Genomic DNA, 25,697 nt, shown 5'->3' with positions numbered 1-25,697 from the left:
AGTCATCTCTCTGGTGTACCTCTGGGTTCTCCTCTTTCTTGGGTCTGGGAGGAGGAGACAAGGGAGGAGTGGAGGAAGAGGGGAGGCTGACAACGGCCTTCAGCTCTGCTCCACCTCCTGATTTAACAGTCTGCTGGGAGGAGAGAGGAGGAGACAACAGCAGCTGTAAATGAGAGATTCACACACAAATCATACAATTACTCCTTGTTGTACACACAAAATCCAGTCTGAGCAGCTGACACCTTAACTACAGACTGTAACTTCTGCCACAGACAGACACTGTCAGTGTGTGCTGCTGCCTGCTAACGTTGACTTACAGTTAATCTAAAGTCAAGTAATACGGCTGTTAGATCCTTAAGTCAAACCACTGCTGATGGAAATCTAACCAACGTGACACTTTTGTCTGGTACGTCGAGTTCTCTATTCCAGAGGTAACGTCAGGCAAGCTGATGAGACTCTCTATTACCTGGAGTCATCTTCTCTGGTTCAAACTTTGCTGGAAACACAAACATATTCATTGATGTTCTTATTCTTAGAACATGATGGAGCTGAGGCTGCCTCCCAGAGGAGCCTCACATAGCGTCTTTAATATGTCTTTAATAAATGAAGCGTTGATACTGAAGTTTGCCACTTGAGCCGCAGTGACAGAACAGCTTCATTCTAATAAAAGTTCAAAAGAAAATGTTGCTCAGTGGGAAAGACTCTCTTACCTTGGGCTCAGTGGTCAGGCTGCTGATCTGGATTGGCTGAGTAAGAATAGGTGTGGTGATAGCGGTGGGGTTGGGTGCCTGGGCGGGGCTGGCGAGGCGGGTGGGGGTAGCAGAGACTGGCGTGGTGATGACGATGCCCGTCAGCGGGGTGGAGCCGGTCTTGCTGCAGGGCTGTCCGTTAACGATGCGGACCTGGTGAATGGGAGCTGCTGAGGGCAGCGAGGACGACAGCTTGGTTGCCAACATGACGGGCCTCTGGAGCAGCTGGGGGGCCGCCATCATGGGCGGAGGAGGGGCCGGGGCGATGGGGACGTTGGTGGGTGTGGCCGGTTTTGGTCTGACCTGATGACAACAGACAGCCAATCAGAAAACTGCACCAAAATGACCCGACACTGCTGGGTAACGCCACTGTGGAGCTTTGACTGCTCTAACACTAGTCGTACAGATTGTGATTCTGCCACTGCTGACTCTGATACTGCAAGAACTTCTGCCTCTATCCAACTGCTGTACAAAAACTACAACCACGACTCATCTGTCCACAGATAATACATATCATAGCTATTTTAATACTTATGACTCTGATGATTTTATGTGAAAAAACATCCAGAGACCTTTGTTATTAGAGGTAGAGACATGAAATGTGCAGTAAATAACATTATTGATGTATGAATGGTGTTAATACTAAACTATGAATGCATGTTGGATTCAGGCCTCATTTCTTCTTTAATAACAACAACATAAAAACATTATCTGCACTGGATTATGGAGGTATGATGTTCATGGTTCTCTCACAACCCTTTCACAAGCCTCCATGATGACATCTGTGTTTCCGTTTATAAAGGGGAAGATGTGCTGATATCATTAATACTGCTGACAAAGCTGCATCCAGACGTTCCCTCTGATCCCTCTGCCTGCACTAACATGTTGTTGGTAATGTGGCCTCAGCTGCAGCGATGCTGGTGGCTGATCACTGATCAGCTGGTGTCAGTAACAGTGCTGAGAGGTTGACCCACTGAGACAACGACTGCTACTTTAAGCTAGTACCACTTCTACTGTTGATTGTTCAGCTAATTTTCTCCTGCAACTGTTGCAATTACATTTACCGTGATGGCTGAAGCTGCAATGGACTTGGAATGATTTAATAGAGCAGCTAAGCATCCTTCCAGTCGACCACCACAAGAAAAACCAATGAAAACAGATGTATCATTATCTTTTACATTGAATGCAAAAGGGACCAAATATTTATTTGTGTTTCACCATTTACTGCCGGGCAGATCACTTCCGATATACGGTCCGACTGACCGCACCAGGAGGGACACACCCCATTTCTATCGTTATCACTGTTGTTCTAGATAATCTCTCTCTTCCAGAAATACATATAGCCTGGCCGAGACAGGATTTTCTTTCATGGATGGACAGGAAGAGAACACACCTACACTAACATCAAACATTATGTCATTGCCCCTACTCAGGCTTTATTTTCATTTTGCAGTGGTCATGTTCAACTACAAGAAATTAAATAAGAAAAATAAATCTGACTGCTACTATTATTATGTCACCAAATACTACTAACAGTCCTGCTAATGCTGCTGCATGCTAATAGCACTGCTACTATGAACCAGCCAGAGCTCTCAGTGGTATTACTCAGCACAGGTCAACACTGGCAACATGTCACTCAAAGGGTTAAAACACACCAACAGCCAGGAACACAAAATACCAAGAAGCTGCAGGAAAACAAGCTCTCACCACAGAAGGTAAACACACACACACACACACACACACGCACGCACACACACATACACACATTCACAGGCAGGAAACTCTGAGAACAATCCGTTTACAGGTCAGTCGGAAAATTAAAGAAGCACAACAAGAGGAGAAGAGATGAGTAGAGGCAGCACAGAGCAAACAATGTTTTAGTGCCACGGAGCAAGGCATGAGTGTTTGCTTTGGTGCACTCCTGCCCTTTGCTGGAGAGTGAGCGAGTCACCTCATGTGGGCCACACACACTGGTCTGAGGGGGTTAGGGTTTGGAGGCGGGTCTTACAGGGACGCACCTGTGGCTGAAAGGTGGGACGAGGCGTCAGTCTAGGAGGAGGGACAAACTGAGGAACTTTGATTGGCTGGGCGGTGGTGGTGGTGGCCTGCACCTGAGACAAAACCACAGCAGATGTGGATCCGTGCTGTTGTTACAGCAACATGTCTGCGACCGTTACAGCGACATGTCTCCTGCTGTTACACTGACAGTTCTGTGATATTCACCTGACATGTGTGCTGACATATAGCTGTGTTACACAATCTAAGAGTTATCAATCTTTCCTCTTATTTCTCAAAGAACTGTGGATGAATTTCGCTGTAGTTCTTATTTCTGTGACAACCTCTTTACCAGTCCTCATCTGCTGTTTGACTACCAGCTCAGCTGCTAAAAGGCCACCACTCACGCCACAGCCTGCTCAAGAACTTGATTAGAGAAACATGTTTCACTTAGAGTCGGGACACCTTTCAAGTCTCTAAACCCCCTGGAGGCAGTTTAAATACCCACAGGTCAACAGACAGCTGTCAAAATGCTTGAGTGCACTCAGTAACTCTCCTCAGCTCTATAGATGACAACACATACTGTACAATAAGTCAGATTAGAGGAAGGCGCTGATGATGAACAGCAACCAGAAACAGAGGCTCTTACCACCATGGCGTTCTTGGATACCAGTCGAACAGGCTCCGAGCTCTGATTGGTCAGCTTGCTGGCCACCTGCAGGTTGATGGGGGCGTTCTGCGAGTCGGGTTTGGTGATAGCTGTGGTTACCATAGCAACAGTGGGCGGGCGTTGTGGCAGGACAGAGCCGGGCAGGGCGGGTGTGGCGGCAGCTTTCAGCACCAGAGGTAGAGTCTTCGTGGTGAGAACCGGCGTGACTGTCAGGGTCTGTCGAGGGAGAATTAACCCATGAGACGGCACACTGACGTGATGTTTAAAGAACTGTTGTCAGTTGTAACTTCCTATCATCAAACCTGCTTCTATTACCCTAACCTGAACAAGGAGGTGAGCTTGTTGCATCACACGTTTTATTACGAACATACAATTACATTTTCCATTAAAGAAAAGATATGAAAATGTTAATTTATGCTGTTAATTATAATTCTTTGAAGAAAAAAAATCTGCCCAAATCAGAACAGGCTGGAAATCAGTTCATCACTTGTGACAGAATTTCCTGTTTGATACTGATGAAGTTATACATTTTGTTTTTTCATTTAAATTCTAGTGATTTGAAACTGGATTGTCCAGCCTGACTGAACCATTCAAACTTGAGGAAAGTCTCAGCTGATAAAGACTTGAGAAATCAGCTGCCAGGAAACACCTGTTCGATCCAATCTAAAGAGAGAAGGTGTGTGTGTGTGTGTGTCTGTCCTACCTGCTGCAGTCCTCCAGGTATCTGCTGGCTCTGCAGCAGGTTGGCTGGCTTGATGTCGCCACCTACAGGAGGAGTTTGGACGTGCAGCTGCAGCTTTGCCTCCGGCTCCTGCTTCACCAACAGCTCCTTCCTCAGCTGCTCCACCACCTTTTTCTGCAGGAGGAGACGAGAGGTTAAATAAACACCAACTAAACGTACACGTGCACAGAAGCAGCAGGATTTCTGCTTCACTTTGAATTTAAACCCAAAAAAACTTTTTTTTTCTTTTTCTTCTAGTTAAGGGTGTCTGGTGATATTGTGTTACTGGTTCACTGGTTGGATCAGTTGAAACAGACGGCGTGTTCACGGCCCCCTCTGAATGTGGTCGACATGACGGGATCTGAAATGTGTCCTCAGTGTGTCTCGTTCACACCTGTAGAGCGGCGCACCTGTGATCAGATCCCTGCTGACAGCATCACATCTTCAACTCACAGACTGATTCTGCTGCTGACAGACAGCTTTAACAACTCATACACTAAAATCCACGAGTCTATTGTTTCTACTGCTCGTCCTGCAGGCTGGGGGTGAAGTAACATCTATCCCAGCATGCACTGGGCAGGATGCCTGCCAATCAAACAAACAATCCTGTTATGTATTCAGATTCAATTACGATATAAATATTACAGTAACCAAAACAGATCTAGACTTCCTGCTCAGCAGAATCAACATCAACAATAGGCTTACAGCTACGGCTAACGGCTAACGGCTAACTGCCTGTGGCTGTCAGCTCTCAGCTGGTTCCCACTGAAGACAAGACGTGAATCTTTAAACGCAGCTCACAGGTATACATTTGTTGGGGACTATTTTCAATGGTGGATGAACAACATTTGATGCTGTGGTCTGTATTTGTGGCAGCTGGATGCCATGTGTTCATGATGATGAAGGAACTACAGAGTGGCTCATTGATGTGTTTTTAATGCAGCTCTATGGCACAGAGGAAGAAGATATATCAGACTGGGATACACACTGTACTTGTTGGCAAACATGAGATTTACTGACAAGACAGAATATATCTGCAGACTGACACTGTCAGAAAAACAGCTTACTGAGTTTCCCAGTTGCAGGGATAAATGATCAGATATAAGTGGAGGCAGAGGGCTCAGTGCTGCTGCAGCTGGTCCAGGCTCTGATGTTACTACATGCTCACACTGCAGCACTGAGTCTACACTGTGACACATGCACAACTGCCGTCTCACACATTGTGACAAGACAAACATAACGCACAAGCCCACAGCAGGAGAAACTCATCAGTGACTCTTTGTAAAAATCAATAATCAATAATTGTTGCAGCTGTAACACTCGGCCCTGCTACACTGCCTGCTCGGATCTGATTGGCTGCCACAGTTAGTCATTATGAGACTGCAGAGATTAACAGAAGAAGAAACGGGACCTCAGCAAAGTTGTAATGTAGAGTACAGAAGCAGAGGGTCATGCACACAAAGCCGTCACTGACGTATGAAATCAGGACTCAAAAATAAAGCACATCTGTTGCTTAGCAACACTTGACTCTCGAGCAGCAACTTAATGCAGCGATACAAAATCATAAAGAGAAAGCAGACTGAGAAGTGTCCCGCCGCCCTCTCAGAGAGCCGTCTGACCTGCAGCCTGCACGACCTTACCTGCTGCAGAGCGACCTTCTACCTCTCAGCATCAGGCTGCTGAGTCCCTGACTGCTCTCATCGGCCGGTGTTTTAAAGGATCAGTTCACCAACGTCACCATGTTTTCTATATAGCCTTCAGTGTCATCTCACCATGCAGTTAGTTTAAGTTTCATTTGCCAAAATGTTCTCTTATGTTCCTACAGGATACGTCCTCCTCTCCTCCCTCCGTGATGATGAGTCAGGTGAGGTGTCGTAGTCCACAGAACAGTTCTGCTAAACAACTGAAGCAGTTGGAGACTTGATTTAAAACCAGAAAACATCAGATGTCTCCATACAGCTCGTCTGCTGTGATCACAGTTTGAGGTTCACAGCTACAGTGAAGATTTCAGCTTAGATAAGAGTGTAAATAACATCTTTTCAGATTAATTTGGGATCTTATAAAAAAGGAGAAGCGCCCAAAACTCTACTTTATTACAGTGATTTGAGTAGCTGTAATCAGTTACTCCCACAGAGCCACACTGAGGAAACTATGTCCCTCTCTTTGCTGTACATCATGACTGCTATTCAACTTTTACACACATACACTGGCGGACACATACACGCGTCTCTCTGAATCAGAGGTTAGAGCTCATGTCCAAACACCGGACCTGGAGTCGGTGATGCAGAGAAGCACGATGAGCATTTCAGCCTTCACACTGAATTTTCAGCAGGAAATCCTTTTTCTAGTTCTGGCTTAATATTCAATTCAATGACGTCTGTGTGTTGGTGAGAAGACAGTCAGGAGTGAGGACTGTCGAGTCAAAGCTACAGGGGACAGTTGATCATTTTCCTTCTCAGTGGTAAAGGCATCCAACCATTAACGTTAATCTCCTGCTTGCATCTCATTTGCATGTTAACATCAGCTGACTGACTTGACAGTCGGAGCAGTGTGTGAGCATGTTCAGGTCGCAGCGACTGTCTGAAAACACCTTCAATTGTTCTGTGGCATTCTGGGAGCACAAATACAAACCCAGCTCTCTTTATTTACTGATAATCTGCTTCATGTGTTCCCAACTAATTTTCAAACAACATTCAGAGACATCGCTAACTTCTCTACACCTCAATAATCCCATCAGTGTTCTTCACTTAGCTTTAAAAGCACTGGTTCTGATTCTACCACCAGTCGCTCTAATTCTTCACTTATCTTGGGACAGCAGTGAATTACATGAAAACAAGTGTAAAAATGTGGGGACGAGATAAAAATAGGAAGCTCGCTGAAGTTAAATAAAGACAAAACACACGAGAGAAGATTTAGAGAGAGTTCAAATCAAAGAGCTTTGAGACAAGCAGCGGCAGAAACTGTCTGGACTGAAGCTCGTGCTGAGCTCAGTTAAAACTCTACTACACATACGGGCCCATATGGACACTTACAGCACCAGAGGCACGGCCCCTCTGGACTGGTGGTCCAGAACCGGCAGCCCCTGAGCCTCTTCATGAAATGATGGTTGACATTTCTTGCTGGACAGTGTTGACAATCGTGATTCCTCTTTAACTGACCTTATCAATTAATGACTTTTCTCTCTCTGTCCTCATGACATTTGGTCTTATTCGTCTGGTTTTACTTCCTGCAGTAAAGGCCTCCACACGCTGGGGGCGGTTTTTCATGTGATTCATTTGCACGTCATTTTTTCTTCTCAAGTTCTTTTTGTACTAAGTTCACACAGAAGTGAATACTACAGGACAAAAAGTGACATCCAGTGTTTTCTGAGCTCTCACACCACTAATGAAGGCACCGATCAAATCATGACAACTGTGTTCCTGCTGATGGTTAATGTCTGTCCTCATACTGTGTGATCTGTGTGAGGACATAACACTATAAAGACAACTTGAGAATGCCGACCAAATGTGGAGTTTATGAAGCTGTTTAATCAACCGGTGTTCTCCCACCAGACTCCTTTCAGAAAATCAGACATTTTACTCACAGAACATCAGAATCACTGATTCAAATCGCTGCCTGTGTGAATAGTTTTGATGCTCTCAGACAAGCATTTTGCATCTTCATGTCATTTATTTTCCAGGTTCCCTGTGTGTAAAGCAAAATGCAATACACACACACACACAGACACATTATAAAGCATATTATCACCATTTACAATCAAACAACCACAAAGACACGTAAAATGACTGCAAATAAAAAACTCCTCTGCTGTGAGAGTTTCTATCCAGTTAACCTGCAGTGTAAACAGAAAAGGACCAGAGGACACTGACTTCCTGCTGCTGATGTTTGTGTCTGTGTGTGACCTTTGACCTTTCTCTCCTCCATCACCTGCACTGACATCACTTTGAGTGAGTACGGACAGACAACTGATCCCATCAACCAAACAGACAGATCTCTGCTGAGTGCCTCATTAACAAAAACACCTTGAAAACCAGCTTAGTGTGTGTGTGTGTGTGTGTGTGTGTGTGTGTGTGTGTGTGTGTGTTTGTTAATAATAACATACCTGTTTTTCACTGAGCGCTGTGATCTTTGCTTGAAGTTCGTGGAGCTGCTTCTTCAGATCTGCGTTCTGAAAACGGGAGTGTGTTAGTCGGCACCAGAACAGATTCATGTAGAACTTTAAAAAGCGAGAAGATCAGAGCGTCTGTTGAGGTGACGAGATGTATGTGTGCGTGAGAAGGTATAATCATTAACACATCTATGATTTCATTCACACAAACATCTGCCAGATTTACCTGAGGGTCCTGCTTCATCTGGGCAACCAGTTTCTGCAGGAGATGAGAGAGAGAGTCAGAAAAACACAGATGATAGTGACGCCTGCTGGTCAAAGCTGGGAACTACAACCAAAGTGCAACACAGCAACACTTCAACACAAGCAGCAAAAGATGTGAAAGCTAAAGTTGGAAATAACTTGAGTGTGAAGGACTGACGAGAGCCGGAGGGCCAGCTGTAATAATATAACATATAATAAACAAATCACATTCCTCTTGGCCTGATCAGTGGGATCCAACATGAACACATTCTTATCGTTGTTGACATTTGGGTTTTATTTCATTGTTGGTATTTTATTTAATCTTTATTGGTATTTTATTTTGTACCTCCAATTCTATTTGCCTCATTGCCTCCAGAAATGTTCTAATTGTGGCTGACCAGATAAAAACACTCTGTAACTTTGTTTTGAGTGCTGTGTGATGAAGTTCACCACATTATTTATATTATTTTCATCACTGTGACCGATCCGTCGGCTGGCTGGCTCGTTCTCACAGTTGTATCAGTGACAGCATGTATGTTGACCAGTGTACATATTATATTATGCCTGGGGTGATTTACAGTATAATTATTACATTTTGAGTGAAGTTTACTGTTTCAATTCACTGATGTGATTTTAATTAAATTTTATTGTTAATCTTTTAAAATAACCTGCTGCAGTTTCTTTGTCACATGTGTTTGATAACCATATCTGAGGGATCTCTGCAGAAAGACGTGTGAATATCGACTGATTGATTTCTGAGCTTTTACTCTCCAATATCAGTATCATCCCTCAAACTGAACACAGGTCAGACTCTACTTCTCAATATTTGTGGGGGTTTTTGGCTTTTTTATGGACAGGACAGTTGAAGATATGACAGGAAACAGGTTAAGAGAGAGAGAGAGGAGTGACAGCAGCAAAGGGACCCCGGCTGGGAGTCGAACCTGAGGAGCTGCAGCGAGGACACAGCCTCTGCACATGGGACGCTGCTCTGTCCACTGAGCTAAACGGCTGATCCGTCCTGTTTATCTGGATCCACAGCAAAAGTTAAAGGAGTCTTTTTTTCTGGCTGAGACTCGTCCTCCATCTGAGTTTGGTGGAAACCCATTCAGTAGTTTTAGTGCAATCTTGCTGACAAACTGTCCATCGGACAGGAGTACAAAGTACGAGGTCATCACATGAACACCTGAGCGTTAATGTAACTTCACATTTCATCCTCAATTCATTTTCTTATTAACAAAGAAGTCAAACCAAAGAGGTGCTGATGATACTTCTCTCAGAAACAGAGCGAGATCTTGTTTTGTTTTTAATGATATGTATTTATAGTGCTGTTATACCAGTTCTTCTGTAGATTTCTCTTGCTCTTCTTCTTATTGAATTTCCTTTTTTGTATTGTTTTTATCTTTATCTAATATGAATGTGTTTGTATATGATCGGTGGCCTTTTATTTAAACCTCCTGTCTTATCTAAATGTTCTTCTCTGTGTTGTATGAAAACACGATGGTGTGACAGTAAAGTTGTGTTTCCTAAATGGACCAGCTCTCCTCACCCACTGACCCAGTTACCTGGAAACAAAACGTACCTGATGGATCTGGATCTCCACCTTCAGAGCCTCCTGTAACGTCTGTAATTCCATCATGGATCCAGTCAGTCTGCCAGCCGATCGATCAGCCTGCCACACACACACACACACACACACACACACACACACACACACAGTTCAACAGAAATCCTCAGGCTGGGGTCCCGGCTGTTGTCATAGCAACACAAGGTGCAGCCGTAGAAGGACTTCCTGTGTGATGCTGACTGTAATACTTTCCCCTCAAGGTCAAAGAAGGTCACCGGAGGTCTGACCGCTGCATCATCACAAACACAACATCACACCAACTTCTGGTCTAAAATGACTCCGCCTGTGTTTCCTCTGGTGTTGTAATGAGTAAATACACAACATTAATTACAGTAATCAGTAACTTTTACCTTAACACCGTCTCCAGTAGGAAAACCATCCAACTGAAGCATTAAAGTGCCGCTGAAAACAAAACAAACCACAAAACAACGTTTAGACTCAATTCTTCACTGAACTCAGCCTCCATCACTCAACTGTAACCAGACTACTTACATGTAACTCTACTCCATTACTGTAGGAGAAGTGTGAACAGTCAATGTTGCTGAACAAACTAAACAGGTTGGAAATGGTTTTGATAATTGTGACATCATCACACACAATCAAACGTTGTTACAAGTAACTTTATTATTCATTACTAAAGCAAATTTAAAGTAACTTATTGTCCTGAAACAAGTGACATTAAGTGGAACAAACAACAACAAAAGTGAAAAGATTCAGTTTTGTTTTGTTACTGAGTTTATCTAAATTAAAACATTATATGTAAAAAAACATTTACCAGTTCAATAAGTTTTACATGTTTAACATTTTCGGGTGAATGAGCTTTGAGTTATTTTAAATGAATCATTGTTAAATTACTCCATAATTACTGACTCATTACTGACAGTGTTCATTTAACTTTACTTAATCAAAACAAACAATTATCAACTGAAATTAATTCTGTCTTTACTAAAAAAGTTAATGTGTAAGTAAAATAAAAAAAAATCAGTCACTGTTGGATCTATATGTACTGTTACTTAATCAACCATATTATAAACATTTATTACTTTAAATTAATCACTTAATATGTAATGTTGTCATCATCTGAAACAGTTGAATTTAATATCAAGAGAATGTGTTTTATAAACAGAATGTGAAATCATTGTAAGTGACTATAATACTGTTGGATTATTTCCTTGTCATGGACTTTGACAGTGTACATGTTAAAATCAAACAGGTTTCTAATCATTATCAAATAACTTTCTTACCATCAGTATTAAACTTGAAAGGGAGGAAGTTGATTTAACTGATGTTTATTTACAGGTTTTGTCTTTAGAATTAGTTTCTGTAAACACATTTACCGTCACTAGAAGTACATTATGTGAATTTGATATTAAATGTCATTTTTCGGTAAATCACTTGATTGTTATCGATCTAACACAAGCTTCAGTGTGAGCTGATGATTAACATAAAATGATTACGACAACTTAAGTTACATTTTTAATTCACTGATTGTCATTAAAGACCACATCAGGTGACAGGACTCACCACCTGGCTGTGGGACTGGACTCCACCCCTCAGCGCTGCCCTGTAAAACACAACAAACACACACTGTTATAGACACACACACACACACACACACACACACACACACACACACACACACACACACACACACAAACACACACACAGCTGTCAAGAGAAATTAGAAAAGAAAACATTTAAGGAGCACAAAACTACAAATGGACTGTTCTTCTTCTCTGATTTAGAATCAGTCTTCAGCTCTTCTGTACCAAACATTTATTTCTTTTACATGAATTCTGATTCTATAAAATGTTTGAAATTTTAACCCAACCACAAGTTTTCTCTCTCTGTAACTCTCATCCTCATCTACCCTCCTGTCGTCTTCATGCATGTGTGTTCTGTGTTTTTATAAATCAGCGTGGATAAATAATCTGAGCCGTGGAGTGTCAGGAGTCTCCTCAGTGTTCCTGCAACGCCTCGGTAACAAATATTTATATCAGAGCTGCAACAATTAACTAATCAAGGGACACATTTGTTTTTCTTTTTTTTAATCTCATTTGCACACACATTGGATTGAATGAATTAGAGATAATGAATGATAAAAGTTGTGTCAGGAGAGTTCAAGAAGCCATGAGGCTACACAGCCTCAGCAGGAAACTAACTCACAGCTCAACACAAAGACAAGAAGCAGAAAACTACCAACAGACAGCAACCTAACAACACCAGAGGAAAAGAAATACACACAAATTACATGTGACGACAGAAAACTATGATTATTATTATCATTGTTATTAATTAAAGATTAATCCTACATTATAACCACTTTTCTGTCTTTTACGGACACTTGAGTGTCTGCTTGAGTTCAATAAAGGTGATCTAATATTAACTATGTCACCTATAGAAACACCTCAACCAAAGTCAGCATGACTCAGTGATGATTCCTCTACATGTACGTCAACTCAGCATCACCTCCATCAGCAGGTAAAAAGCTTCAATTTCCTTTTCTGGACAAAAAACAAACAAATTCATCTTTCAGAACACAGCATATTCAAATCTCTTGTTACACCACAAGCTCGGTCAGTTTCACGACTCTGATGTCAGTTTAGACAATAAATTAACGGTTAAACTTAAAACTTAAAAGTGTTTAATGACCACAGTCGAGAGATCACAGTAAAAATGTGTGTCCATCAGCCCATATACGGATATCCAAATATTTTGCTTCCTACTGTCAGTATCAGCCCAGAAAATCAAGTATCAGTCGCGCTCAACTTAACATTTACTAACAAGCAAAACTAATTTCAAAGTCCAGTTGTGTTTAACTCACATCAGTCCATCACCCAGGAGACTCGTCTTTAAACTGGACCGACACTAATTTACTATCATGTTAATCCTCTGAACATAACACATGTAGTTCACTGGTTTTTCTTACCAACAACAGTCGATGCTTCATTAACAGCTAAATCAAAGAATTGTTAAAGACAAACCTGGGCTGTACACAATGTGTTAATTCTCTTGTTGATTCATTAGACTTCATTTTAGCATCGTGTGGTGTTCAGGCGCTCTGTGTCTCGTCATGTGGAGGTATTTCTTATTATCAAAGGTTTACACAGACTGTTATTTACACGGTCATGTCCCTAACCCTGTCCTGTAGTACTGAGTGACCACCGAGAGCAAGTCCAATCCTAAATATACTATAAATATTATATATATTCTACTGAGTGGCTGAAAAAGTGTAGACATTCACCATATATATATATATATATATATATATATATATATATATATATATATATATATATATATATATATATATATACACACACACATACATACATACATGCATATATATATATACATACATACATACATACACACACACATACATACACACACACCAGCCACTCAATAGTTTACCATATTTTTCTTGTCATCTAAATCTGACATTATTTTCACATACTACTTGATCCAAAAACTGGAGTCCTGATTCTAATTTATAAAACTCATCACCTTTAATTATTGATACAAGAAGCGATTAGCTTGAGAGGAGACATCTCACACTCACTTTCACTCAGAAACACTCAGTCTACTCTGACTGCACAGAGTGATACTTCTTGTACCACATAAACCATCTTTGACAACAGCAGCTGGCAGCAGACACTTCTATTTTGGCCGCCATGAAAAATCATGTAAATACAATCTTTTGAAAATATAAACTAGGAAAGTGAAGGCTTGAGTTTTCATCAGGCAGGTCGTAGATTAACTCAAGTCCTGAAGTCATAATTCTAAACAGTGGTACTTTAACTGAGCAGTCTCATTTTGTTAAACTTCATTATTTTCCTTCATTTTAATGCAAAAGATTAATTACAATATAAATAGTGATTTTTGTCTTTTTCAAAGTATAATTTGTTCTTCAAATTAGATCACTACCAAAAACTGAATCTGCCAAAAACTACATGTCAAGTGTTAAACAAGAAGTTCACGTGAAGCTGACTCCGACCTGAATTTACTGCTGTTGTTGGGCGGCGCCATCTAGTTGTGGTAGTAATTATTACGGCAGGACAGGAGGAAGTGGGGGCTAACGTCCAAACTCGTAAAAGGCCATAGCGGGAGGTGGTTGGGGAGGATGGTTGGATACTACAAGTATGGGCCTGAAGTTAGTTACTTAATCTAACCTACACCACAATCTCTTCTGGAACCAACCAAACAGAACCTCTGGTTCTGGTTCGTCTGTCGCTGTTTGCTGCAACAGTCATGTTGTGTTGGAGCCGCTGACGATTAGCCTCCTGGTCGTCTAGTTCTGGAGGACGTGTCAGCTTTAAACCACCTCATTATTCCAGGTCTCCTTGACAAAAAGATTCCTAATCTGAACCTCTGGTTTATATATAAATCTGCTGTCTATACTTCTGTTTTAACAGCAGTCATTAGTTGGTTGGTTAGCTGCTCGAAGGTTTCACACTGTATGACTGTTTTCCTGTCGTCCTCCCCTTCAGCTGCTGCAGACTTCTTTATAATACAAAGTTATAATGTGTTACACACTAACTTATATATAAGGAAGTTCAGCTTCATGTACTTACAGTAATATAGTAAAAGTACAGAAGTTTCATCTGCTTCATGCAGTTAAAGTAACTTAAGTACATCAAGTCAGTATTATCCATCTAATGTAGTTACAGTATTAGAATGTAAGAAGTACAGTCAGCTTCATGTAGTAACAGCAGAGCAGCGCTCATAAAGTAGAAACACTGATACTGAAGCATCAGTGTCTCAGCAGCACGGCTGGAGCTGCTGCAGGTGGAGGCACCTGGAACCACTACAGAGCTCAGTCCAGTGGTTCCCCACCCGGGCCGGGCCGGGCCGGGCCGGGCCCCTCCACAGGGTCATCAGACACATCTGACGGGTCGTAACACAGAACACAAGTACTGATACACAAACCCACCGTGTTTTCTGGAATTTTCTCTTATTGTTATGTTTCTGATAAAGAACTGGACACTTCAACCTCTTTCAGCTTTAAACAATCATTTTAAACTATGATCTTTATCTGAGACAAGAGTTTAAAGGAGCAGTCTGTAGTTTTGTTGAAGAAATCTTAATGAGAAGAATTAAGATTTCCATTGGCTGATTTTAAATCAACAAACTCTCTTTGTTTTCATCACTGAATAAACTGCATACAAAAACTGACCTTAAACACAATTTATACCGTTTAACTTTGGCGGACCCTGCCACCTTTCTACCTGCAAACAGTGTTTGACCTGATTCTCCTCTGAACAGCTGTTTATTAAACATACCTGTGAGTGTGTATAATGACCTCATTAATACTGTAAATAATTAAATTCTGAGTTTGAAAGTCTCCTACAGAACCACACAGAGCCCATTTAATCCCTCATCACTTCTTATACATCTTCTTATATATTTTGAAAGTTTATTCTTAATGTAAAAATTTCATATTAAAATGTTGAATAATGTTCTACAGAATTAGAGATGGCACTGCATGACTGTGTTCTACTGTGAGGGTCCAGTCTGTTAGCTGAGATGTTCTGGAAGCAGCAGAACACTGAAATGTTAAAGTACAAGTACCTCAAAGTTCTACTTCAGTGCAGTACTTGGGTAGAAGTACTTCCTGAGCACAGAACCCAAATCAAACTGCAGCCATGTGTAAACACCGACCGGTCCAGTCAGGTTCTATCACGAGCCTGACCTCCAGGACTGACTCCGTGTGTTCTGATGGGTTGTCAGAACCAGCCTGTCCAGCCGCGGCCCGGCTCTGTGTGCCCGCCGCCGGTTAATTGTAGTAATTGGTCCCTGGGTGGGACACGAAGTTGTCTGGATAAACTTCCATCAGCATCACATGCCGCCACAGGCCCGAACACACAAACCGAGAGAAAATGGAGGTTTGGAGCTGAGAGCCGTGAAATGTTCTGCTGCGGGACTTCACCCACTGAAAAGTGTATTTTTGTTTCGGTGGTGAAATTAATGTTTTATAACCGTCTTATTAACCACTATGGCCGTCTGGGTGTTCAGTCTCTCCTCATAAACCCACCGGAGCTGCTCGGCTCGTCCCTCCGCTCGGTCAACTATCACATCTGAGCGGATCGTCGGCTCACAACTGTTCCTCACTGTCGGTAAAAAGCATCCAAAGCGACCCTCACACGTCCGACATTACTCCGCGAGAGGCTGTGAAATGTAGCCGAGAACAAGTGGATAACGTTAGCTGTAGCCGCTAATGCTAACCCTTCTGCTAGCTGCCGAGGCTAACGCGAGCAGCCACGCTGATAACTTACATCAAAGATAAATAATCAGGTCGTTAGCGGCGCCGCGAGACACAAACACCGCGGACATAAAGACCCCCGCTCAGGAACCGTCCCGCAAGACGCCATCTTTCAGCATTCTGACACCGAGCAGGCGTTGGTGGGTCTAAGTTATCTCGGCCCCTTGTCCTCCAGAATATCAACTCCTAGAATAAGAAACACACCAGCTAAACACACAGAAACCCAGAGCAACACGGAACCAGCCCGGCAGCGGCGGCGGCTCGCACACCTGCCCGCACACAGGCACCGACACACGGATACAGCCGAAGAGCTGAACACAGGTGAAGTTTGACAACAGAGAAAATTAAAGTTATGAAATTAAAAAGCCCAATGTGCACTTACTCAGCAGCAGTCCTCCTCTAGATTAATTAAATATATATCTATAAGAAGCCGATCCACGATGGAATAACAGCATAGAACCGGTCCGGCTGACTCCTTCCCACAGAGCTTTATTTTGTTGCTCTATTTTATATTTAGTTTTAGTAAATTTGTGTAAAAACAGAGAAACTGAAGCTACAAAACAAGAAGAACTCTTCTTCAATCTCATTCAGCTCAGCCTCAGCACAGCACAGATCCCTGCGCCCCGGAGCTGGAGGAAGGGGGACGAAAACTACTTACACGTCCCGCTAATGCTCGTTTATCCGCGACAAAGCGATCGATGTTTGTACGTGTTGTTGTTAAAGTTCGTTAAATCGAACCGATCAGCGACGCGACGTGCGCAGAAAATGTGTTCGGAAAGCGGACTACTTTTTGTGTCGGTGCGGCGAATTTATTTCACTTTGCCTAAGGAACGGCGGTGCTGCGGCTCCCATTGCCTAGGGAAAAAACCCGGATGTAAACTCAGTGAAACTCTATGGAGAGAAAGTGGGCACACACTCTCACACACACACACACACACACACACACGCCATGGAACTCAGCAGAGGAGCGGAGCAGTTTGTTGTGTTTCCTTCTCGGTTCTCCTTCACGGTACCAGGACCGGTCCGTCCGCCCGCAGCCGGCCGCTGTTCCGGCTCCATGTTGGCCTGCTCGCTGCCGGAGCTGCCGCACTGTTGCACTTGGGAGCAGGAGGAGCAGGAGCAGGAGGAGGACAGGTGGCACGGCCTCAGTGGCTTCAGGGTGTCTCACCTGACAGTGGGGGAATGTAACTGAGTACAAATAAAATCTGTTACTGTAACTGGACCGGCCATCTTCTAGTAACCAGTTACAATATGGAAGATGAAGACGTGTTCATGACTGCTCAGTTTAACAGCTGCAGGCCGGTTCTTTTGTTTCATCCCCAGTTTCACTCATATATAATCATGATGATGATAAGTGGTATTGGCATATACTACTACTACTAATAATAATGAATAATAATAACAATTATTATTATTATTATTATTATTATTATTATTATTATTATTATATACTACTCATAATAATAATAACAATAATAACAACACACTTTATTCATATAGAACCTTTAAAAACAGAGTTTACAAAGTTCTTTGACAAACACGTTTATGTGTCCAGCACAGTTCAGACAGGAGGAAACTCAAAGACTCTCACAGGAACAGAAATACTTCAGACTGTTTTCATCATGTCACACACAGCACTGTTACACACATATAGAGGATCAAGACAGAAGACACACCAAAGTTCCCGACACCCATATAAAGATATAAAACCAAATATAATATACTACACATAGACATGTCTATATAATAAATATAACATCTTAATATAAAGATCTATCTATGAATATACATATAAGTATAAGTAATATAAATAATATAATATAAGTGATATAAGTGATATATAATATATAATACATTTACATATATAAATATGCAAGAAATACACATACATACATACATACATACATACATACATACATACATACATATAAAACATATAGTAAGCAAATATACATATCAAATAACACTAAGAATAGAAACATATATGTATATACATTATGCACATACACATATATACACACATATAAAAGTGTACACAGATACACAGTATCAGTTATGGTTCTATTTGTATTGCACCTTCTTGTTGTATTGTTTACTGTACGTTCAGTCCAGCCTGTCTGCTGCTGGGCCTCCTCTGCTCCCCGTCCATCAGTCTCTCTGCTCGCCTCTTCGCCCTCCTGCCTCCCACTGAGGAGCTGAGCAGTTTGATGGCACAGGCACCGAGGAGTTTTCAGACTGTTTGTCCAGCTCTTTGGACTAACAGGCTGAAAAACTCCTTTGTTAATGCATTAAGATGCATTAAAAACAAGTAGGAAGACATTAATAAACCAAACATTAAAACACGTTCAGAAATAGGAAAATAAGCTAAAGTAGAAGGTTTGAGAGAGACGAGACCAAAGACTAAAGTCACAGAGCAGCTCAGAGTGTTGAGCTAAAGAGCTGAGAGTCGAGCAGACCTGCAGGTTTCTGGAGTTTGTTCCAGATGTGAGCTTCATAAAACTGAACGCTGCTTCTCCATGTTAAGTTCTGACTGCAGGGACTGAGAGCAGACCTGAACCTGACAACCTCTGAGGTTCTGGATGGATCCGAACATAGCAGCAGATCAGAAATGTGTTTTATAAACCGACAGACAGGAAGCCAGTGTAAAGATCTGAGAACTGCGATGTGACTGATGGGAACTACTTCTTTGGTCCTTGTTGGACTCGAGCAGCAGCGCTCTGAAACCAGCAGGAAGCTGAAGGAGACGATATTACAGAGCAAACACCAGGACGCCTCGTCTGACAGGAGGGAAACTGAAAAGACCCAACAGAAAACACAAAAAGTCCATACGAGTACAAGTACACACATAATCACTGAAGAGAAGTGACGCAATTATAGAGATGAGTCAGAGACGGCATCACATAGAAGAGTTAAAAAACAGATAAATAGACTGAGAACAGTAAAAGGAATACAATGATCTGTTTAATAAAGTGGTTTAATAAGTGATTTAACTGGCTGTAATTCTCCACTCTGTTCATACTTTGAGTCGAATTCTTGAAAATGTTTTCATCAAAATTCATATAGCATGAATCATGTTGCACCTTTAATTGTGGCAAGTAAAAAGTAAAGTATTAGGCTTCAGGACGAGGTGTAGAAGTATAATGTGGCAGAAAATGAACATACTCAAGTAAAGTACCTCAAACGTGAGTGAATACTCAGTGACTCTACTGGATCTTTGTGTCACCGTTCACAGTCAAAGTAAATCTGAAAAATAAAAAGTGTCATCTGCATGTGAAGCTGCTAAAGCTTGTGTGCAAACAGCTGGATGAGTCAGTGAATAAGAGGGAAGTTCATGTGTTAACATCTAAAAATACACATTTACACACAGGATGTAACATCAGATTCATGTTTTCACTCACCTGAGCAGAGCTTCAGTCAGGACTGTGGAGGTGTGAAGGAGTTCTCAAGTTCACTTGTGACACACCTGAAGTCACATGTTCACCCCTCCTGACACATTATGCGCTGTGTTATTCCTGTCACGGTGTTTTGCAGTGGGTCAGAGGTTTACACACACTTTGTAACATCACGTTTCTCCAAACATGTTGAGCTGCAGACTGAGTCGCTACATGTACAGAAGTGTTTGTGGCGTCACAGTTCATACAGAAGTTTTGACCTCCTGGCTGAAGTCTTGAGACTGAAGATATCCTGGTTACCGTCCTCCTCATGATGCCATGTGCTCTGAGGTGCTGCCTGTGCTTCATGAATGGACGGCGTTCGTCAGCTTGAAGGTTCCTTTTCCTCCATCACGATGGTCATTTTGCTTCATGTGACCAGAGTGAGGTGTTTGTCCACAGGTGCAGCTGGTGCTGCTGTGTTTTGGTGGTTTCACTGAGCAGCCTCTCAGGTTACATCAGAACATTTGTGCCTTTTTCCTCCTGCATGTTCGGGTTCTTTGCTGTTCTCATGGGAGTTTGAAGTTTTCATACTGAAGTACATTCAACTGCAGGAGACAGCTTGTGTCTCTTCATACACATGATTCATGCTATTGTTTGTCCAGAGGAACGAGGAACCTTCATGTGTGGACCAGACGTGTGGACGTCCCACAGCTGTTGATAAAAAGTCCTCCTCTCCTCCTCCTGAGGATATAAAGTCCTCCTCTCCTCCTCCTGATGATATAAAGTCCTCCTCTCCTCCTCCTGAGGATATAAAGTCCTCCTCTCCTCCTCCTGAGGATATAAAGTCCTCCTCTCCTCCTCCTGATGATATAAAGTCCTCCTCTCCTCCTCCTGAGGATATAAAGTCCTCCTCTCCTCCTCCTGAGGATATAAAGTCCTCCTCCTGAGGATATAAAGTCCTCCTCTCCTCCTCCTGTTGATATAAAGTCCTCCTCTCCTCCTCCTGATGATATAAAGTCCTCCTCTCCTCCTCCTGATGATATAAAATCCTCCTCTCCTCCTCCTGATGATATAAAGTCTTCCTCTCCTCCTCCTGATGATATAAAGTCCTCCTCTCCTCCTCCTGAGGATATAAAGTCCTCCTCTCCTCCTCCTGAGGATATAAAGTCCTCCTCCTGAGGATATAAAGTCCTCCTCTCCTCCTCCTGATGATATAAAGTCCTCCTCTCCTCCTCTTGATGATATAAAGTCCTCCTCTCCTCCTCCCGATGATGATATAAAGTCCTCCTCTCCTCCTCCTGTTGATATAAAGTCCTCCTCTCCTCCTCCTGATGATATAAAGTCCTCCTCTCCTCCTCCTGAGGATATAAAATCCTCCTCTCCTCCTCCTGATGATATAAAGTCTTCCTCTCCTCCTCCTGATGATATAAAGTCCTCCTCTCCTTCTCCTGATGATATAAAGTCCTCCTCTCCTCCTCCTGATGATATAAAGTCCTCCTCTCCTCCTCCTGAGGATATAAAGTCCTCCTCTCCTCCTCCTGAGGATATAAAGTCCTCCTCTCCTCCTCCTGAGGATATAGAGTCCTCCTCTCCTCCTCCTGATGATATAAAGTCCTCCTCTCCTCCTCCTGAGGATATAAAGTCCTCCTCTCCTCCTCCTGAGGATATAAAGTCCTCCTCTCCTCCTCCTGATGATATAAAGTCCTCCTCTCCTCCTCCTGAGGATATAAAGTCCTCCTCTCCTCCTCCTGATGATATAAAGTCCTCCTCTCCTCCTCCTGAGGATATAAAGTCCTCCTCCTGAGGATATAAAGTCCTCCTCCTGAGGATATAAAGTCCTCCTCTCCTCCTCCTGATGATATAAAGTCCTCCTCTCCTCCTCTTGATGATATAAAGTCCTCCTCTCCTCCTCCCGATGATGATATAAAGTCCTCCTCTCCTCCTCCTGTTGATATAAAGTCCTCCTCTCCTCCTCCTGATGATATAAAGTCCTCCTCTCCTCCTCCTGATGATATAAAGTCCTCCTCTCCTCCTCCTGAGGATATAAAATCCTCCTCTCCTCCTCCTGATGATATAAAGTCCTCCTCTCCTTCTCCTGATGATATAAAGTCCTCCTCTCCTCCTCCTGATGATATAAAGTCCTCCTCTCCTCCTCCTGAGGATATAAAGTCCTCCTCTCCTCCTCCTGAGGATATAAAGTCCTCCTCTCCTCCTCCTGAGGATATAAAGTCCTCCTCCTGAGGATATAAAGTCCTCCTCTCCTCCTCCTGAGGATATAAAGTCCTCCTCTCCTCCTCCTGATGATATAAAGTCCTCCTCTCCTCCTCCTGATGATATAAAGTCCTCCTCTCCTCCTCCTGATGATATAAAGTCCTCCTCTCCTCCTCCTGATGATATAAAGTCCTCCTCTCCTCCTCCCCCTGATATAAAATCCTCCTCTCCTCCTCCTGATGATATAAAGTGCTCCTCTCCTCCTCCTGATGATATAAAGTCTTCCTCTCCTCCTCCTGATGATATAAAGTCCTCCTCTCCTCCTCCTGATGATATAAAGTCCTCCTCTCCTCCTCCTGATGATATAAAGTCCTCCTCTCCTGCAGTGTTTGAGCTGCTGAGCTTGGATCATCTTGTGACTCACGTTTATTGTCTGGCAGTAGTTACTGTGCAGATTCAGATGATCAATTCAGGTATGAATATAATAAAATCAGTTTATGTTTTTTTTAAATCATAGATTCAACTACACAGCTCCACTCTGTCACAGTAAAGGGATGAATGTACTTGCAGGACTTTAACATTTGTAACAGAGTATTTGTACTCAGACTACTTTGTCTGAAGTACAAGATCTGAGTGATTCTTCCAGCAGGTTGACACAGTTTGTTTGTTTGGATCTGCTTCTTCCAAGAGTCTGTAGCATGAACACATTACAAACACAACACAAACACAATACAGTATAACTAAACTGTGTAGTCAAAGTAAAGAGATGGTGTTAAAATTTTACTCTGGTAAAAGTGAAAATCACCCGTATGAAGAGTAAAACTCTTCTGATAAGTATCTGATATCCAGTGTATTTAAAGGTGCAGTATGTAAGAATTGGCCTCTTGTTGAATTCATGCTCACGACAAATAGTGGGCAGCATTTCACCAGAGTGATGGCTGAATACTGCCAACTGTAGCTGCTGTTAGCTAGTTAGCTCAGTTAGCTGTGCAGCTAGTGGTGCAGGCAGGGAGCTCGGCCCACCATGGAAGTGTTGGTGTTTACACTGTTAGCACAGGAGCCTTGGACCTGGACGGGCTGGGCTGACACAGAACACAGACATCAGAACATCAGAACTGTTGTTCCTCCACATTCTGGCATCTATTCTATTTCTTACCTTTTTATTTTTTACTATTGTTATTGTTTTTTATAACTCTACTGTCCTTTGGCTGCTGTGGCAAACACATGTTTATTGTTGTGAGACAATAAAGTAATACTGATACTGATTCTGGTTCTGGTTCTGGTTCTGATTCTGTTGACAATTTCAGTGAAGTCCTGAATGTTTCCCACTAAAGTTCTTACATATGTCACCTTTAAGTATCAAAGGTACAATGAAAAGTAAAGTATGTATGTCTGTATATGTTGTTTATCTGCCCGGCTGATTATCAGGTGTTTTTAAAAATCTGATTGTTGATAAAAATCAGTCAGTTCTAGAACTACTCTGACTTCAGTTCTGCAGGTGTTTGATCACAAACCAAAGGACTGAACACATGAACACGTTGACCTGATGACGGCGCTGGATGACACGTTAGAGCATCACCACAGTTATAACAGTTCATCCTGAGGGGAGCATGAACGTCTCCAGCTGCTGACACGTGTTCAGCTCCTCTGACCTGCTGCTGTTGAAGCACAACATCAGCATCTCATCCAGCTGTGCTGTGTTGTGGTGCGGACAGACCTGGAGCTGGATGTTGACCGGAGCCTCGTGGTGACACCTGGCTCAGGAACTCCAGGCTGATGCTCCGGCACACTCCCTCGAGCATCTCTGTAGAGAAGTGAGTTAACGTGTTCACTACAGGTTCAGAGCTCACTGCTCTCATGTGGAACATCCTGCAGTGTTGACTGATCAGATTCCAGTTTGGACACAATGACTGAAAGTGACCACCAGAGGGAGATGGAGCACCGACGAGCAGTTCAGTCCATCTCAGCAGAACTGCTCCTGGCTTCAGTCTGCTGCCTCGCGTGTTTCCTAACCTCAGGGAACAAAACATGGACGGATGGATGAAGACAAGAGTGATTATAAATTATGTTCAAGTTGATCTTCAGTATATTGTTATTCTCACAGTTACCAATGAACCAGCTGTAACTGAGCGCCTGAAAACTACTGTGACTTTTATAATGAAGAGAAGATGAAGGCACACAAACTGTGTGATGACTCTGTGACTCTGACGTGATCGTGTTGAAGCCTCTGTGGGACAGTTCGCTGCTCCGTGTCCTCTCGTCACTCAGTGATCTGACACAGTGACGATAACGACTGAAATCTTTTATTTTCTTTTGTTCATCAAACGCCTCATTTATCATCGTGACCAACTTATTGATACTTGATTATCTCATGATTATCATGACTCAGCATGTTGTGTCCCCTGAAGGCACACAAGTGACAAACAGCTGCTGAAGTTTAACTGTAATATATAAAAATAGTTAAAATATATATGTATATATTTAAAACTTGAATATTTGTTGAAGCGACAGGAAGTTCAATATTAATGTTGTTGTGTTTTTATTCTGCTCACTTCTAAATGTATGTTTGGACCTGAAGAAGTTGTTTGTGTTCTGATTGAATCCAGAGGGCCCGGCTCATGGAGCGTGATGGTGGACTGGACACGGTGACTGTGGAGCTGATCTCAGAGCAGCTCAGACTGCAGTCTTTGGTCTGAATTACTGAGTTAGCAGAACAACCAGCTTAACTGCGACACCTACTGACGTGTTGAGGCTGCAACATGAGGCCGAGCTCACCTGACCTGCAGAGACACAACACCTGGCTGTGACGTGCTGCCGGCTACACCTGGTAAAATGGATTCATTCGGCTCATGAACACAAACTAGCATGTTGAGAACTTTGCTAACAGCCAGACATCAACTTCTCCGTCAGTCCTCAGCAGCCACACGTTGAACAACAGGTGGAGCTGAGCTCCGCTGTAGTACTTTAATAAGTTTACTATCAGAAGTTCACGATCAGAACTTTACTGTCAGAATTTATTGATTATCCTCGTTTATCTTCTGTTCTGCCCTCAGCAGTGTTTACAACCTTGCTGCCCTCCAGTGGTCACAGTGAGGAACTACATCCATGAGAAACATCAGCCGTGACTGTCAAAATCAACATGTGACCAAATAAAACCGACAACAATCCAACTTATTCAAGAAACTCGTCTCTGCTGTGGTTGTCAAGTGTAATGTTCAGGGGTGGAAACTGTTTTTACTATCAATTCATTCCAGCAAAGTGACAAATAAAGTGTGCCGGTGCTCGTTACAGTAACGTCTCTGGGTTTTAACTATTAATCATGAAAAATAAGTAATTTCAATGAACAAGTTGTGCTGGAACTCAGAAAGTAGTAAGTAGCTGATACTGTAATGAAGGTTGTTTATTAAAGACAATGTGGGCAGTGAACTGAGGTGTTTGCTGCCCTCCTGTGGTCACAGTCAGGAACTACAACTACATACAGGATCAACAGACGTGATGACATAAACTTGCTTCAGGCAGTAACTTTAAAAAAGACTTGAGTGACTGAACGTTGATGAAGGTTCTCAGCTGCCCGGGTCAGGGTTGGTTCTGTATCGTAGTTAACTGGACCTGCTCCAGTTTCCTGTGTCGTGATGACTGATATTAATGTGTTGCCATGGCAACGGCATCCAGTGAAAAGTCACATTCACCATAAAACATAAAACATCATCAGGTGTTTCTGTCTCCCGATGCTGGAAGAA

General features: G+C 42.5%; 1 protein-coding gene and 1 long non-coding RNA gene across 9 annotated transcripts in view; one reads left to right on the top strand and one right to left on the bottom strand.

Moving 5' to 3' along the window:
- Window positions 1-17,017, bottom strand: part of phf21ab (PHD finger protein 21Ab) — a 30,659-nt gene extending 13,642 nt beyond the window's left edge. For 2 of the 8 annotated variants that reach the window (XM_037106555.1, XM_037106558.1), the window contains exons 1-11: window positions 16,755-17,017; window positions 11,635-11,674; window positions 10,461-10,512; window positions 10,066-10,155; window positions 8,470-8,502; window positions 8,238-8,303; window positions 4,118-4,270; window positions 3,394-3,630; window positions 2,768-2,860; window positions 711-1,052; window positions 20-163 (exon numbers count right to left, since the gene is read on the bottom strand). In XM_037106555.1, the coding sequence (XP_036962450.1) occupies window positions 20-163; window positions 711-1,052; window positions 2,768-2,860; window positions 3,394-3,630; window positions 4,118-4,270; window positions 8,238-8,303; window positions 8,470-8,502; window positions 10,066-10,155; window positions 10,461-10,502 (1,200 nt within the window). In that variant the 5' untranslated portion in view covers window positions 10,503-10,512; window positions 11,635-11,674; window positions 16,755-17,017. Of the gene's footprint in view, window positions 1-19; window positions 164-710; window positions 1,053-2,767; window positions 2,861-3,393; window positions 3,631-4,117; window positions 4,271-8,237; window positions 8,304-8,469; window positions 8,503-10,065; window positions 10,156-10,460; window positions 10,513-11,634; window positions 11,675-16,754 lie in introns of those variants that run through there. The other 6 variants (XM_037106553.1, XM_037106554.1, XM_037106560.1 and 3 more) reach the window with 6 other exon arrangements.
- On the top strand, window positions 16,386-25,198 carry LOC119024103. Its single transcript, XR_005076398.1, has 3 exons — window positions 16,386-16,693; window positions 24,564-24,784; window positions 25,011-25,198. It is a non-coding gene; the product is annotated as an uncharacterized LOC119024103 (long non-coding RNA).
- The last annotated feature ends 499 nt before the right edge of the window (window positions 25,199-25,697 follow it).

The sequence above is a fragment of the Acanthopagrus latus genome, chromosome 8, assembly GCF_904848185.1.
Source record: "Acanthopagrus latus isolate v.2019 chromosome 8, fAcaLat1.1, whole genome shotgun sequence".
Lineage (NCBI taxonomy): Eukaryota > Metazoa > Chordata > Actinopteri > Spariformes > Sparidae > Acanthopagrus > Acanthopagrus latus.
The sequence above is the reverse complement of the archived record's forward strand: the minus strand, read 5'-3'. Positions and strand labels throughout refer to the sequence as shown.